At 40.3% G+C, this 18,348-nt stretch overlaps 2 protein-coding genes across 2 annotated transcripts; one reads left to right on the top strand and one right to left on the bottom strand.

Annotated features, from left to right (window-relative positions):
• Window positions 1-4,618: 4,618 nt before the first annotated feature.
• LOC124286054 lies at window positions 4,619-9,594 on the bottom strand. Its single transcript, XM_046722373.1, has 6 exons — window positions 9,541-9,594; window positions 8,729-8,850; window positions 6,898-7,043; window positions 5,963-6,130; window positions 5,279-5,364; window positions 4,619-4,763 (listed from the first exon to the last, which is right to left on the bottom strand). The coding sequence occupies exons 2-6, from the start codon at window positions 8,848-8,850 to the stop codon at window positions 4,698-4,700; spliced, it is 588 nt and encodes a 195-aa protein (XP_046578329.1). The 5' UTR covers window positions 9,541-9,594; the 3' UTR covers window positions 4,619-4,697.
• A 2,850-nt stretch (window positions 9,595-12,444) lies between these two features.
• On the top strand, window positions 12,445-17,492 carry LOC124286026. The gene is made up of 6 exons (XM_046722341.1): window positions 12,445-12,520; window positions 13,618-13,680; window positions 13,976-14,124; window positions 15,805-15,954; window positions 16,855-16,892; window positions 17,324-17,492. Exons 2-6 carry the CDS (start codon window positions 13,619-13,621, stop codon window positions 17,432-17,434), a joined length of 510 nt encoding a protein of 169 aa, XP_046578297.1. The 5' UTR covers window positions 12,445-12,520; window position 13,618; the 3' UTR covers window positions 17,435-17,492.
• The last annotated feature ends 856 nt before the right edge of the window (window positions 17,493-18,348 follow it).

The following is an 18,348-nucleotide window of genomic DNA, read 5'->3' as shown; positions in this document are numbered from 1 at the left end:
AGTTCTTTCTTGTTGGCATCACACCATAAAATCTTGTCAGTTCTGAGGAACACATGAATTGGCTTCCACTCGTCGTCCTTTTCCACTTCCTCTTTTTGTTCTTGCACTGGATTTTACGTTGTGTGTTGATATTTGTCCCAAACAACATACACTCTCTGATTGGAGTTCAGAGGAGTATGCAAGGATTTCAAGAACACACTATAAAATATCCATCCAATGTAATTTGAGCTGCGGGTTTTAGCATGTTTATTACTGCGACTCCATCAAGGTTTGATACGTCAACATCCGGTTTTGAGTCAGTTTATGGTGAAATGTCTTCAAAGCAATTGAGAAGAACTGATTTTGTGCATGGACGTAGAGAACCTTGATGAGATATAGACTGACTGACTGACTGAGTTTGGTTTTACGCCGCTTTTAGCAATATTCCAGCAACATCACGGCGGGGGACACCAGAAATGGGCTTCACTCATTGTACCCAAGTGGGGATTTGATGAGATATAGATGGTACGCAAGAGTGATATTCATGTCTGAAAAACTCATTCAGGTTTCCATCCCTTGACTCGTCTGTATATATCTTGTCTTTATTGAAGAAATTGTACATTCATACTGTGGACACAAATGTAGTTGTGTTGGCCATAGCTGCAACAAGCTTTCTCGATCCCTACCAATGTTTCACAGCTTACAGGAAGTGACAGTGTGTCATTCTTTGGTAGAATTGGAAAGAAGACCTCGTGGAATGGGATGGAACGCGTTTACTGAAATTACAGGCACCTTTATTTCCCTTGCTCATCCACCACTTGAAATCACTAATGCACAGATTCATCAGCTTGAGAGATTTGTTGTGCTGCTGACAGAGCAAGCAACCACATGAAAGTGAATGAAGCAAGAAAGCATTTGTTCCCCACGAAGGGGAGAACATTGGACAATACACCCCCAACAGAATCAGCTTTGATCCAACATATAGAGAGCTGTATATCAGGGGGCTTGTGTTTGGGGGCAATCCCTGATGAAATCACAGGAGTTACCAAGCCCTCTTGATAGGGGCTGGCAATAACTTTCTCAGGGAGAGCTTGTACCTCTATTTTCAAGTCTACTGAAGGCATCAAAGAGCTGCCAGGAATTGCTGAAATGCATTGTGGGCGAGCGGGGGGCATGGTGGGCGAGCTGTCTTAGGCACCAGGTTAGTGGTCCAACGAGCTTGCCGGGATCAATCCCACCTGTAACCAGCTGTTAAAACCTTGGAGTCAACTTTCTGTGCAGACTCTTTAAGTGTCACAACCCCTAGTGTACAGTACACAACCTTGTGCACTTAAACGAACCCATGAATCTGTTGGTAAATGACAAGATGGCGGCCACGTGAATACGTGCAAATACCTAGTTGCGGGTACAGCAATGTTCAGTAAACCTGTACAAGGTACTGTGACTATGTGTCCAAGTCCACCAAGCTGTGAATGGGTACCTCGCAAGGATGGGAAAGCCGCAACAATTTGGTGCGCCGAGTGGCTGCAAGAGTTGTATGTGCCCCGGGAGTTGAGATTGATAATACAATGTGCCGTTGAGATTGACATCCAATGATCAAGGGGGGAAAAACCGAGCGCCTTGAGCATGTATCAGTTCGTGGATATGTGCGTTATATAAATATCCTATAATATAATAATAATAATGATATAGACTGTGTAAAAAAAATTCAAACCGGTCCAAATGCGTAAAAGCAGCTCTAAAGTGCACTGCACTGTGCAAATGTGGAGGAGACGATTTTCTAATTCAGTCAAGCTAGATACAATTCCACTCAAGACATAAATGAGTAACCTGCCACAGAATGTTGAAATAGCTGCTTTGGCATTGATGTTGAAATCAGTCATGTTTGCGTTGATTTTGATATGGTTTTTATAGGTGATTCATAGGCAACCAACGTCATACATTATACATGTAAGTAGATCTTCTGATATATTCCTTCAAAAACTTTCATTTGTTCTCGCAATATTCTTGATACATAATTTATTAGGATTTGGAAATCTAAGACTGACCAAAGGTAAAATATTTTGAAAGATTCCACCCACCCACCTTCCTTTTTCCGCCCAAAAAATGTAAAATGGCCAAAATCTGCAAGGCTTTTCGTTTTGAATTTGCAAAGAAATGATAAAAAAATGTTAGATCATAGGATTATCTCATACTTATTTTATTGTTGTAGTCGATATGGCGGCCATTTTGAAAAATGTCCGTCAATTTTCCCTTTTTCGGATTGTCATGATATAAATTAACTTCCATAGACCTAACCATTAAAGACAGACAAGACATGTATGTATGGAAAATAATCAGCTTTGAATTTTCTACAATTTGATATATGATGTTTGAGAATTGGAGAATTTAAAAAAAAGTTATGATGAAAATAGTAGAAAAAATTATCATTTTTCACTTTTCCCCCAAAAAAATATGAAAAATATCAAAAATCTGCGAGGCCTCTCGATCTTTGTTTAATAAGAATGGTATAAGCTACAATCATGCCAGATTTCATGCTTGTAACACAAAGTGCACAATTCAGTGAAAAAACTGCACTTATCCGCTGGGCTAATATAACGATGGACTGTAACTAAAAAGATAGAATGCCTTATTCTGCAAGAAAACATTTATCTAGATGTATGGCCGAGAATGCTCTGGATGAATGAATGTAGTTATTGGGAAAGGGAAGCAGTTCACTGGTTATAGTAACTGATACCACTCGGTCGCGAAGACATGAACATCTCCATGTAGAAAATCAGATTCTCTGACGGGGACAACCCAGCACTTTAACCGTTATGTATGCCACTCCACTGCCCTTAATTTATGAAAGGGTAATGGGCGGAACTTTTATTGAGACGATCATCTAATGTATACATGACACGTTTATATGGATAACAACTTATGACCGCCTCCGTGGTGTAGTGGTTAGAGCGTCCGCCCGGAGAGCGGAAGGCCGCAGGTTCGATCCCTGATAGAGTCATACCAAAAGACGTTAAAATAAGGTACTTGTTGGTTCCTGCCTGGCGCCCGCTATTAATACAACAAGGACTGGTCGGCTCGGAGTCAGTATAATGTGTCTGAGTGGGGTATTTAGGAGATAAACCTACTGTGTTGAAAATCAGAGGTATATAACGAAATTATAATAGCTCTAAATTTCATTTAAAACCGAACCGAACGCGTAGAGCTATTATAATTTCGTTATATACCTCTGATTTTCCAACACAGTAGGTTTATCTCCATTCTACCATGAACAATTTCAGGTGGAGCTCTTTCTCTGGTTACGAGTCAATACGTGAAGCGGCCTCGCATTCCAATCTCAAGTGGCATCGCCCGAAACGGGGTGGTTGGTGGCAAACCGTCAATGACTAACAAACTCCAGATTCAGTAATAAGAAATCACGTTTTGTTTTTTCAATGCATCAATCACCAATCATTAACTGATAAGTTGGAAAACATATATCAAATAAGTTTAAAAAGCTTGGTTCACATTTGAAAATTCCACCGTAGACCCTTTCCCCACCAAAATAATGGCAGCAACCTCATGGCCTTGACCTTTTCTCGGAAGTCATTGTTTACATTTACGTGCAAATTTGGAAAGATGCGACAGTAGAGCCTCTGACAGTTTGCGCAAGGTTAACCTGATTGTATGACTGAGATAGTCTTTGATATCTTATTACTGGTACTGGTACAGAATTTAAGAGTAGAGGCGCTTTTGCTGTACCGAATTTAGATACTGTTGAATTTTGCGCCCTGTCAACTTGACAATTTCACGCACCTGTACGTCTGCGTGCGACAGCTGTGGTGACTCTTACACACCCATGTGTGTACTTTGTGCTCAAATTCGAGGTGAAATTGGGTATAACGTCGTGCTTGAGAATATTTCGCTCATATGACGACGTGCATGTGTGTGTATGTGTATGTGCGGCTGCTTGTACTAGCCCAGACTTAAGCTGTTTTTATAGTGATAGCCCACTGAGATACCATGCCGCAGTGAAGCATGAATACCCAACTCAGACACATTATACTGACTCCGAGCCGACCAGTCCTTGTACCCATTAATGCCGAGCGCCAGGCAGGGGACCAACAAGAACCATATTTTAACGTCTTTTAGTATGACGCGGTCGGGGATGGAACCCGCGACCTTCCGCTCTCCGGGCGGACGCTGTAACCACTACACCACGGAGGCGGTCTCAAATGTTTAGAATTACATGGATCATTTCGAACATAACAAAGGTAACAGAGATCAAACTTGCGCAAACATTCAGGTTCTTCACTGAGAGGCAAATAGCACATTTTTATATCCATACTAGAATGCAACACGAAAGTAACAATTCTGTTTTAGGCCTTGTGTTTACTGAGCATGGAACAGTGAATGGGTGAGTTTGATTCAACGCTGTTTCGAAAAGTTTTCTGTTGCATGACGACGTTTTATCTGGAAGCAGGTTTGCTGTGTTTACCACTGTGGTGAAAGCCACGAGAATGTTTATGTTGTTGATAAACCAACTGGTCCAATTTCGGACTCATCAAAAGAAGTGCAACGAACAATGAATTGCGGCACATTTTAGTCCTCATGGATTATCCATCCAGGCAATATGGCTTGACCAAACAACAGACTAGACGAGCATGTATCATTTTATTCAGAAAGCTTCACGTTTATTGGCCGTGTGGTCACAAGATCGACCCCGCCTGTATTTAGGATTACCACCATCCGGACCACCAGACAGAGGGTTTCCTGAACTTGTAGACGAGTTCTGTGTACTTCAGCTGCGGAAACAAAGAGAGTGATTTCACTGTTACAAAAGCTCACAATTCTTATTGTTTATTCTTATGATCGATTTTTATCTCAAGGATGTAAAGTTTCCGGGTTCAAATTGGGTGGGATATCGTAGCTATGTACATATCCGCTGTATATAAGAATTCGGGGTAATGAGTTACCGAAACAATTTTCCCCTTCTAAGTGGTTTCTTCTGGCTAATCCGCCTGTGAACACGGACGTGTCGAGATTCAGTTTATTATTTTGGGGCAGAACGGCAGAGGTAGAAAAGATTACATCTTCGTTGTTGCAAACTTATTACTTAAATATTCCAGCCTAAACATGTCGCCATAATCGTTTCCATGACATTCCTGAAGTCTCACTTTGATAGAGATTGGACTGTAGTAGAACCGTTTAAAGATTGAATCCTAGCAGTGTATTAGCAACCAATGAAAGTGAAATAGTTAAGCAGTCAGTCCATCATTACAACTCCCCATCTGGGTTATATATTTCCATCATGGAATACCTCTTCAGCGTAGACCTTGTGTTCCAGATCTGCCAGCCTGGCCATAAAGCCCTTGAAGACGTCACACACAGGAACTCGGCCATCAGCTGAAGACAATACCTAATAATAACTTCTTGCATGCTGACGCCACCAATCTTGTTTTCAAAACATCGCACAGTGTTTATTTGATGTCTGTGTTGAACCTGAGAACCTAAGCGTGTTCTGGGCTTTTTTCTGCTTCGGCTGGTGAAAGAGTCAACTAAACATAAATTACGTTCAACAAATGTTCTGAATTAGGATTCATGCAGTGTTATTATTTTGGATTCTAAATTGTGTAGTCATTGTTTGGATACGTTTTGTTGTTTCCTTTCCAATATCAACTAATAACGCTTGTTATGATCATAAATAACACATTTGACAGTTTTTCAGCCACTCAACAGAAGTACAGATTCAAGAACGAGGAAATACTGGATTTAGGTTTAAGTCGTTTACCAGTTCCAAAGACAGGGAAATGGGACTGAAAAAGACAAGCACCACAGCAAATCAATCATTTGTTACACGCCTAGGGGAATTAGAACATGGCAAGCAACGCGCCTACGTCAACCTTGCTTCTTAAACAATATTACGAAAAGTGATATGTCTATGTGGTAATCAGGTACAACAATATCAAAGTAAACTATTCTATTTCTTTGATTCACTACCTACCATCCTTATCAAGCAGGTTGAAGTAAACCACATCCTGGTCGGCAGTGCTGATCATGAGGTCATTGTTGACGTCTTCTAAGTCGAAGAGGCGTCCTGCAACACCCTTGCTGATGCCATACCGCTTCATCTCAAACATCACGAAGGCACAACGATCGATTCCAGTGTTCACTGCACAAAATATATGCATATGAACACACACAAAAACATAAGGCACAGCACACGACCACAGTGTTACCCATACGAGACAATAACAATATGGAGCTCCAACGACCGACTCCAGCGTTATTTGCTCAAGACAAGAACTAAGAAATGAAGGTGCAACAAATGACTCCAACATTAACTGCGCCAGAAGGTGCAAATATTCGCTTGTGATTATATTGTGTAAGCTTTTCATAGATTAATGTTGAAAAATGGACCAACTCTGTAATCGTTATTGACGATTTACTAACATCTATTGCATTGGCAGCATATGTATCATTCAAAGGAATATGCCAACAGGAGATTAGGACGGTACGATTTGCATGAATTCGTTGATCGGTACTATATACGCACCACAGATGAATGTGTAGCATTTTAGGTAAGTGAGTGAGTTTGGTTTTTATTTCTGATGTCACCATCTTTGCGTATTACGGCGTGTATTTACGGATCATCAAAGTGATTGTCAAATGCAAACCCATGATCGGCGGATCCTTGAAAACCAAAGGGGCATGATTCTGCACATCGGAAAATGGCAGTTGGCACCACTAGACCTTATAGTTTTCAGGGATTGGAAGGATTTCGATGATGCTTCTTGAGTACCACCAGACACTATAATCTGTTTCCACTATGTCCTCAGTGCGATGTCAAGCCAACGTGGTAGGGAATAGTTGTTGTACACAGGTGTATTTTGTTTGGGAAAGAAAACAATTTAATCAAAAATGAAAACAATTACTTACGGTTCAGGGAACTGTCCATGGTGGATGCCACTTCTAGGTTGTACATTTCTTCGAAAATGAGGTAGCCGTCTTTGTTGGTGTCGAAAGCCTTGAGGTCATCCAGAACTTGATGCGTGTCAACATCAGTCATGGAGTTGGAGAAGAACCTGCGATAATACAGAAACATGGAGTCGGGGGTCACATCAAATAATGTTTATTAACTTCACCCAATCAACTACCCCACATAGAAAAGACCAGACATACAAATTATACAATATACATTATTATACAGACAAACCGATTTTCTCCTCTAACACGCCATGTTGTCTCAGCGTTTTTGGACATCACCACTGTGTCCAACAAAAAGCATTTAAATAACTTGGTTTCATGGATATTGCGGGTTAATCTGTTCTGCCAACATGAGATACCAGGGCCTCCTTTCACAAAGCACTAAGGCGGTCGTAAGTCACTAAGGCGGTCGTAAGTCACTAAGGTAACTTTAGTGCAATGTTCAAGAATGGGAATTAAGTTTAACCTTAATAAAGGTTGCTTCGTGAGCCCGAGGGCACCAGTGGTTCATTCTTGTCGACAGAAGCGACTTAGGTGGTAATCATGGTTTTGTAATTCTGAGACATTCATATTGTTTTTAGACACGCACATACTATAATATATTATATAAATACACATTCCAATGCTCTGCTCATATAAACATCCAGTTACGTGTCTGGTCCTAGGTCTCTGTAATATAGTGGTACCGGCAACCACCCGCAACATAATGGCGTATATAATGGCAACAAAACTCTTGCCATAGACAAAAGATATTTGCCAAAACACAATCCATTACTATATCCGACCTCCCGCGGCAAGGGAAATAACTCACTATACATTCACACTACCGGACTAAGCTGGAATTATAAAGCTGGATTTTGGTTCACACAAAGATCCGGTTCCTAAGCAACATGATTACAAAAGTATTTAAGTGTATACGCACTGTCCACTGGACGTCGACAGGTATTGTCCAAATCTTTTTTTTTCTATTAGTTTGCCTTGACTGGGGATTCATATAAATGTAGTTTTTACACAGCAAATGATATCACAAGTGGAATCGGTTTGGTCGTCTGGAGGGACATAGAAGGGACATAACTCATAACAGCCACTGGTGGAAATAAGATCGAGTCAAGATTTTCCAGCCTATTTCTGCAAGGGTGGAAACAGGACCTTTACAGTCAGCTAACTCCCTTGTCATTGGAAGAGGGACTATAGTATAAACATGTTATTCGAAATACCTATCGCATAGTATTCATATCAGGTGTTAGCGAAACGATATTCCTACTCCTACTCTTCTTCCTACTCCACTGGAGGCAATAGTCACAAATGCATGCAAAGGCAAAGCAGTTGTTCACCAGTACGAAATAAGAGAATAGTATTATAGTCATATATTCACATGACCGTCTCAGGTGAGGTAGGTCGAAACACCACCACGAACACGGAGAATTCGAAGGTGCTGAGAGACATAATCGGATCACAACCAGCCTATTCTAACTAAGAAAACTAAACTTTGCCAATCGGGTTTTTCATCTCTTGACCACGGCCACGAAGAACCACCAGAAAAACGTCGCCAATTACACATACCAATCTAAATATACATTTATATCTACGTGTGATTGTGGCACAAGTGACTATCGAATAAGCTGTGCATATTTTGCGACCTTATTATCCGACAATTCACCTTTGTCAACACAATACCAGGACTCGCGGATTTTCTAGAGGGGTAGTGTTCAACAGGATTATGAACTTACACCTACTTCAAAGGAGGTCGAGATTTTAAAGATTGAAATAGTGTTATACCCACCAGCCCCTCCTTTGGTTTCGGAAGGAACCGCATTCTGTCTCCCTGTTCTTGCCGAACCAGCTTCCCCAGGCCGATACAGAGCCCACGAACAGGGCCAGACACAACAATGTTCTGTACATCATCTGTGTACAGAGAAGTGCATAACTAATCGAGGAAATATGTATTGATAGAATGTGGCCATTTATAGTTGTCAACAAATACTTTCTTATGATGATAATGCTGGTGATACCATTACATAGGTTTAACAAATGATAAGCACTCACTTCTCCCGAAGAAAGAAGATCATGGGGTATTTACTACAAAAGAGTTCATAATTTGTGGTTTTGGGGGTAAATGATTACATGCGGGTGGGCACTCACTTTGTACATAAATCTTAGGTGGGGGTTCATTCGCATTGTACATGCTTCTCCATAGAAATCATCACCCCTAGCCGTAAATTATGAACAGTCAAATAGTTGCACAGCAAAAAATGATGAAAACGCAAACATATACTTTACATTACCTCTATCTCACAATCATGGATGGATATGTGTATCGATAAATTACAACGTTTTATAGTTCTCAACAAGCAATTTCTTATGAGGGTAATGTTGGTGATACTAGTACAAAGTTTTAATGAATGATAATGAGTAATAAATATACGTACATTGGAAGTGTTCCCATCCTAGCCACTTATCGAACAACGTCAACCACACAACATTAAACATCAGTAATACTGGACAGGCTGTAGAACTCACAATGGTTGGGGTTTGTATGTTAAATATAACTTAATACAGCTTCCAATCGACTGTCGTGAATAAAAAACAGCTTACCTTCGTTCTTCAACCGTGCAACTGCAGAGCTACGCCGGGTACTGTTGATGTTTCTTGCAGCAAACCCGTTCACTTAAACGTTGACCAGAGATCTCAACCTTTCAATCAAAGTGAGGCTCTACACAGGACGCAGTTTCCTACGTATTTGCAATATGCAAAATTCGGATTATCTCCGACCTGAGTGAGGGGATATCCTGAAGAGCTACCCTCAATGCTGAATTTGTTTAGAGTCCCAGTGAGTGCTTGAGCCAGTCACTGAATGAGGGTATTCCCGTCGATATTCCCGTCACTAGCAAAAACATTTCATTTCTGAAAAATGTTTCTTTTTAAATTCAATTGACCGAATTCAGCTGAATGTTTCATCACAACACGTTGTCCAGTGTTGATGCCGGGACATTATCGTGATCCTGAAGACATGATAGACACAGAATGGTCTCTATACGTGACAGTACATCCTTTTACTAGAATGTGAAGAGAAGAACAGTTCACAACATAGTAGTTCGTCATTGTAAGCATCAAACGTGTGCATGGCCTCCCTGAATTGTACCAATTAGGGCACTGTGCGTGTAGATACTAAATGCGAACATACATGAAGTTTAGACAGATATGGATCCAAAATGTAGAAAATGTCTGTCTGTCTGTCCGTCCGTCCGTCTGTCTGCAAAAAGTGTCTTGGTGTAAAACCGAACACATCTAATATTATGGTTTTCGGAGGCTTGGGTAGATTTCCATTGCTTACATATTCCTCCATTAAGGCCATAAAGTAGTGGGTAAGATTACTGCATATGCCATGCCATAGGTTTCCGAAAAAATCTTATGATATGATGAAATTGTATAACGAAAATGGGAAAGGAAATTGGATGGCTGATATTAGAGAGTTGTTGTACAAAACAGGTTATGGTTACGTGTGGTGTGATCATAACGTTCAATCCGATGCAAATATTATCATATTATTTACACAAAGAATGACAGACATGTATTTTCAATCTTGGTCGGAATCGTTACTTCTATCAATAAAAGGTTTATATTATAATCAATGTAAATCGGATATATTTTGTGAATACTATTTAGCAAACGTCCACGTACAAAAGTGTCGTGTATCTCTCTCGTTTTTGTTGCTCTACCCATGAATTATTTATTGAAACTGGCAGTTATGCAGGTATACAAACAGGATATGTCAATTATGTAATATGAATACTGTTGAGGATGAACTACATTTCCTTCTAATCTGTCCTGTTTATACGACTCTACGAACGAAATACCTAAATCCATACTATTTTAAGCATCCAACTGTAAGGAAATTAATTTCATTATTAACAGATGCTACCACATTAATATTACAGAATTTGGCAATGTGCATCTATTTCGCTATGAGTTTAAGAAAAAGGATTGTTATAGAAAAGAATTTGTAAAAGACGTCCGTGTAGGAAAGTGCTCAGCAGTATAAGAAAGTGTTCCGCTGTGTAAGAAAGTGCTCAGCGGTATAAGAAAGTGTTCCGCAGTTCCGCAGTGTAGAAGTGCTCAGCAATGTAGAAGTGCTCAGCAGTGTAAAAGTCCTCAGCAGTGAAGGAAAGTGTTCAGCAGTGTAACAAAGTATTCCGCAGTGAAGGAAAGAGTTCCGCAATGAAGGAAAGTGTTCCGCAGTGAAGGAAAGTGTTCAGCGGTGTAGGAAACTGTTCTACAGTGAATGAAAGAGTTCCGCAGTAAAGGAAAGTGTTCAGCAGTGAAGGAAAGTGTTCAGCAGTGAAGGGACGAGTTCAGCAGTGACGGAAAGTGTTCCGCATTGAAGGAAAGTGTTCAGCAATGAAAGAAAGTGTTCAGTGGCGTAAGAAACTGTTCAGCAGTGAAGGAAAGTGTTCAGCAGTGAAGGAAATTGTTCAGCAGTGAAGAAAATGTTCAGCAGTGAAAGAAAGTGTTCCGCAGTGAAGGATAAGTCAGCAGTGTAAAAGTGCTCAGCAGTGAAGGGAAGTGTTTATCAGTGAAGGAAAGTGTTCAGCAGTGAAGGAAACTGTTTCGCAGTGAAGGTAGCAGTGAAGGAAAGTGTTCAGCGGTGTAAAAGTGCTCAGCAGTGAAGGAAAATGTTCCGCAGTGAAGGAAAGTGTTAAGCAGTGAAAGAAAGTGTTCCCCAGTATAAGAAACTGAAAGTGTTCAGCAGTGAAGGAAAGTGTTCAGCGGTATATGAAAATGTTCCGCAATGAAGCAAAGTGTTCAGCAGTGAAGGAAACTGTTCCTCAGTGAGGCAAAGTGTTCAGCAGTGAAGGAAACCGTTGCGCAGTGAAGCAAAGTGTTCAGCAGTGAAGGACACTGTTCCGCAGTGAAGCAAAGTGTTCAGCAGTGAAGGAAACTGTTCCTCAGTGAAGGAAACTCTTCAGCAGTGAAAGAGTGCTCAGCAGGGAAGGAAAGTGTTCAGCAGTGAAGAAAAGTGTTCAGAAGTGAAAGCCTCTTTCGGCTGTGTAAGCAAACTGAAGTGGATCAAGTAAATGATTTGTCGGCCTTGGAAGTATTTTTGATAATACGTTTCTAAGGTGGCTTGGCTGTCGATAATTAGAAGGAGGGCTTTGACTTTTATGTACACGTAGATAGCATTTAATGTCCTCCAAAGTAGAGGAAAGTGCACGGACATGAACATGCACGCAGACACACGCACACGCGCATGAATTTGCTATATAACAACAGTGTCTTGTCAGTTATCTTTTACGTTGTATTTTCTTAGTGCTGGAGCACATTACAAAATTCCGCTTGGTATAAAAGGTTCCCATTAGTATTATCCCTCCTTAGTCCAAACCAATATCACGTCCGTCAACAAACTGACACGATTCTATAAAGCAATTTGCACAGTGTGAATACCCGTCCTCTGCACCCTCACCAGCCAAAGCTAGTTACACCTACCTCGACCTAAGGGCGGAGCTATCACACAGACTAAAAACACATGACAAAAATCTTGCCAAAGTTAGAGTCGTTCCCAACTGCATTCAGACAGGTCTGTATTTTTTGTATCTTACTAAATTATTTTAATTTATTTGACTACATTAGTATCGAGGAAGAAGTCATTTCCTTTTAACGGTAAGACATATACATGTGTAACCTGCACTAGCTGTTGCATGACTTAGTCCAATATAATACTGTCTGTACAACTACCCATCTCCTATCGTGTCAACAGCAGTCTGTTAATCAAACCACATAAAAAGATATAATTCAAGAAGAATCAGCCAATAACTATTAGACCTTAGCTTTTCGTACTTCGTGTTTGTGATAATTCAAATAAGTATTGACGCAGTTACTTTTTTATGGTCACTGTGTGCACATTTAGTTTACACTGTAAGTTTTCAAAAATTTAGTTCATATAGCAACTGTAACTGATGTAGCCAGTTTATACAGTAACTATTAATGCAGTCAGTGTATACGATACAGTTATATTTATACCGTTACATTGTACTGTTACTATGGATTCAATTAGTGTATAACTTATTACTCATACGGGTGAGGAGATCACGTGTAACAGTTTGAGCAGTTTGGTTTCATCTGCGCAATAATACAGATCAACTGATTTAGTTGTAAACACTCACAGAAGAAGATTCGGCTTTGCGTTCATAAATACTGATTTCTCGGTTTAATTATAGAATGGATACTAAATATAATATCCTACGATGTACGTGTGATTACGGGAAATATGTCCCTCGTGAAATTAATGTTCGCTAAAGGTCGGGACAGTGAACATTAATTACACTCTGGACATATTCACCGTAATCACTCGTACCTCGTGGGTTATTCTGTAATTTGTTTACACTGCAACTAGTACAGTTAGTTGTCACTGTACCTATTAACACAGTTTGTTTATAATTCAATTCTCAACAACGGTTAATGTCAACGTTGTATTTGACTACATAACGTTTGCATACAGAGCATATAGGGAAAGCATTCAGATTGTACTAGCGTGTACCACGAACTCTTAGATTGGTGCTCATTTTATTGACCCCTACTTTACTGCTTAACGCATGTGCTAAAACACGCGAGTCCACATCGATAATTGGAAATATCTGAGCTTTGTCCTCACCTGCCATTTTGGTTTGTTTTCAGGATGCTCGCCCTCCGTCTCACCGTGTTCGCCCTCCTCGTCTGTGGTACCTGTGGTTTCTCAGGGTATATCACGATTTTCACCAAAACCGAAACTATCTAATTTTGTCAAATGTGCTCGTATATAACATATCATGCCAGCTTCATCGTATAATAACAAACACACTGTGTGCAGTACGGGTTAGAATAGATACCTAGAAATCTAGTCTAATGGCAACTTGATGAGTCGCTCTATCAGAATGGTGACTTCGTCGATTGTATGTCATCGTAATCTGACGGGGCGCGTTGTTGCTCATAAATCACGAAATCATTTGATTGTCTTAGCAGCATTAAACCCAATTATTTCATTCCTGTTCTTAAGGTACTGGTTCAACTTGTTTAACCACTGCAACCCACCTGAGCAGATGGTGGGCAAGTTCTGCGTTATTCTGCTGGACAACAACTACGACGGTGACAACAATGTAACCAACAGAGACATCCACTACGATTCCCTGTTTTACGACTATGATGGTAAGCTTTGTTTATGGACAGGTCATTTGAAACTTTGGTGTGTGGACAGGTCATTTGGTACTTTGGACTACGGACAGGTCATTTGATACTTTGGTGTACAAACAGGTCATTTGATACTTTGGTGTACGGACAGGTCATTTGACACTTTGGTGTATGGACAGGTCATTTGATACTTTGGTCTATGGACAGGTCATCTGATACTTTGGTGAACGGACAGGTCAGTTGATACTTTGGTGTACGGACATGTCATTTGATACTTACTTTGGTTTATAAACAGGTCATTTGATACTTTAGTCTATGGACAGGCCATTTGATACTTTGGTGTATGGACAGGTCATTTGATACTTTGGTCTATGGACAGGTCATGTGATCCTTTGGTCTATGGACAGGTCATTTGATACTTGATAAAGTTGAATATATCTTCTGTTGTACTCCTTTCCAACGAACTGTGTTGAATTCTCCATCATAAGGGATAAATATTTCAATATCAAAACAGTAAAGGACCTATTTATTAATGTTTATTATCATTTAATCATTGATTTTTTAAAAGAGATAGATTTGTTAAATGGATTTTGATATATGTTTTGTAAATAGATGAGGTTTTATAATTGGTAGTTTAGATTATCAACTTCGATTGTTAGTGTCTGTATCCTCAGAAGGGGGTTAAAGAACAAAAATATTATTGTCCTCCTGAGAGGGTACGTAAGTCCCAAAGCTTTCAAGGTCAGTCTCGCTCTACCGAACTTTTAATCGTAGCATATTCGTTGTTTTAAATTACGGCTTCACTTTCCTACAATCGCCAGCGGCTGAAGGGATGGTGTAAATCCAACTAGGGTCCATGCAGGCAGCAAAAGCAATGTAAGTCCCCTGGTATGGTGATCTACCTTCAGTTGTTGGCGATCTTTAGCGCATTTTATACTGTATTGTCCTCCTATGAAATCCAGTTCTAGAGAGAGATGCTAGTTTTATTTCTTGACACTGTGATATTCAAGTCGGTTTTACTGTCCTTCGATTACAGGTTTTTATAATTTGTTAAATATTTATGGTGAATTCTAAACTTGTGTTAGTCACGATATGGCTGAAATATTGCCAATGTGACTTTACAATTTAAATTACTCACTCGCTATTTCTAATGAGAGGATATGGAGTCACTAAAAAAATTTCAGAAGGTTGTTATACCAAAGAGTTCATATATATGTGTTGGTGTATGCCATGTGCATAGAGTCCAGGTCACAAATCAGTTAAGCAACGTTGGGTGTGGAGAGGTCTTGGATGGGTGGCCGTGTTTGACAGCTTGACTCCTGAGAGTTTCTAGGACTCACCTGAGGCAAATGAGTTTGTTCACAATTGCCTCTGTTCACCCAGCAGCAAATGGGTACCCGGTGGGATAAGTCATGTGACTATCACCCTACTAGTACCTTACATGCAGCTTAGGTTATCCGGGGTGGTAATATCCATAAAGTTGTATGCGCTTAGAGCATGCCTCTGTGGCATGGTGTTCAGTGCTATATAAGTGGCTTTATTATTATAAAGTAGTCGGATCTTAACTGTAATGTACAAAGACAGCAGTTGAGACCTTTGGTATTTTGGCAATGTTTCGGCAACCTGTGTTCTTACTTCAGAAGATGCTGAAGAAAACGTAAAGATCCAAACATACATTATTCAACAATTTATCCACAGGTGAGCTTTGCACCATGCACGAATGGGAGCTCGTGACCAAATGGACGTGTAGGTTTGGCTTCTCCGAGGAATTTGGGAGATTCATGTTCAACCGCTTCGACATCATCGAAGATGGCGTCGTGACCGAAGGAGACTTCGGTGCACCATTGAGTAAGATACATTTTCAAGGTCTGACTCCACTGGCTGGTGGTTTTAGCATCGTCATCAAAAACCCATGGTGATATTTAAGCAACGTCATCAAACACCCATGGTGATGTTTCAAAAAATTATATTTCCCGAAATGGAACGTTTGCCTTTACTGTAATATTTCAAATGGTCGGAATGGCTTCTTGTCACTTCACAAGTATTCGCATACATGCAGATATCTTATATACAGATATCTTATATACAGATATTTCGTCATGAGGACTGTGTCCTTGTGAGTCCTGTGTTTCAAATGATTTATTTAAGTTTAATATGATTCAGCATGCCCAACCTGCCACATACCGGTTACTTTTAGCGAATGGCTGAAATACCCCCCTCGCACACATTGCAAACAAAAGCATGGATCATAAGATTGACTGACAAAGTTATATGTCAAGTGTGTCACATGTCGCCATGATGCTAGAATTCTCGCATTCAATATAAAAGCTTTTAGCAATATTCCAGCAACATCACGGCGGGGGACACCAGAAATGGGCTTCACACATTGTACCCATGTGGGGATTCGAACCCGGGTCTTCGGCGTGACGAGCCAACGCTATAACCACTAAGCTACCCCACCGCCTCGACAACGGTACAAGAATCTGTATCGAAACGTCGTACTCACGAAATAAAAGAAGTTAAACATTATCCATCAAGGTGAACTTGTTCAATACGTCCCAACTTCTGATATGCCACTCAAAGATGTTACCTCACCCATTCACAGATACAATGATATGGACATACGTTAACCGTTATCCCTCCCACAGGTTGTATACAGGACAAACTACGCCATTGTTTTTCAACAGGATCCTCGCTGTTCCCTAACACCTAGTTCACCACTTTTACATGTGTTTGATTCCTTTTCAGGTTACACTGCTGACAACTTCTTAGTGATGAATTTCAACGTAAGTAAATCATCAGTTACGCCCGCCTATTAAACGGCTCGGTAACCCCTATAACTATGTAAGAAACCAGGTTAGTATCTATAACGAATATATACAATAACATTTTATATAACCTCCTTTTTTCATTTAACTAAACCTTGTTATAACGTACTGATAATGTGGTTACAGTTCATTAATTCCAGAATTGGCTTTGTTTGAAAAACTGATCAAAGTGATATACACATGTCGTGGGGCAGGTTCATCCCAAGAATTGTCAACAAACAGCACCATACCTCCACGTCATTTTCTGATTTCCTGACATATTTATATCAGAGTGATATAACATATGATATACTACTGTTGTATAGCATATGCAACGTCATTCTGATATAAATATGGTGTACCCTATTAGCACTACTCATTTCATTCAGTCAATCTCTTCCTGTCTACAGCTTTACAAGAACCTCTACTGCGGTGACCCGAAGAACAGGGAGAACCCCGTTGACCGCGTCCAGTGTGCCGAGGTAGATGCGCTGACTCCCGAGGACATCAAGTGTACATAAGGAGAAACCACATCAACCAGTCATGTACAAACGTCAATAAAACTGTTGGCAGTAACAAGTGTTTTGTACTCCCTGGTTATGTTGCAGCCTGTGGTCTGGTCATGTACCGGTATCGCGAAGAACGTTATTATAAGGGTAATGCTACTTTTGAGGGCATTATAATTTGCAGAAGCCCGAGGTCTTCCATTATCTGCCCGACGAAGGAGGGCAGTTGAAAAAGACCGAGGGCTTCTGAAAAAATGATAATGCTCTCAAAAATAGCATTACCGTTATTATTGCTAAAATACATGGAATTTGTGTTGAAAAGAAAAAGGAAACAATGAAGGAATTTGACTGTAAGTTTACCCAAATCAACTTCTGACGGGATTGACTGCCCGAATGCAATTACGTCATCGAACAATTCAAGTGACGTCACAACAGAAAGTGACGATATTCGACCTTGTCCTTTGACAAGACCATAGCCTGCAACATGTCAAACTATGGCAGTGTTCGGTTTTGGTCCATCAACAGTCTTAATAGTGCAATTGTTAAGGTTAGCACCAACAAGAAAGCCAATATTACCGCTATTTAAAGCGGGAATTTGGGTTGCTTTGACTTGTTTGACCCAGAATATCTGCCAGTCGAAAGCCAATTAATGTCGAACTATGACGTCACTTGACAACAGAACTGATAGTGGCCCGTCGTTAAGGTTGAGCGGTCCAATATCATTTGCAGCGGACCGCAAATTTCTGATAATGGGAGGGCCGTTTCATGATAATTCCATGTATTTTAGCTATAATGGAAATTCATATAAAGATTCATACGGGGAGACAGATCTCTGATACCAATTGCTCCACGAAATCCAACCATTTGGAGACGGCCCTGTCATGATGTGGGGACGTGTCGCATATGATTCTTAACTGGACTCGTCAGTG

The sequence above is a fragment of the Haliotis rubra genome, unplaced genomic scaffold, assembly GCF_003918875.1.
Source record: "Haliotis rubra isolate DU_JTF1 unplaced genomic scaffold, ASM391887v1 Scf373, whole genome shotgun sequence".
Lineage (NCBI taxonomy): Eukaryota > Metazoa > Mollusca > Gastropoda > Lepetellida > Haliotidae > Haliotis > Haliotis rubra.
This window is presented reverse-complemented; position numbering and strand designations above follow the sequence as displayed.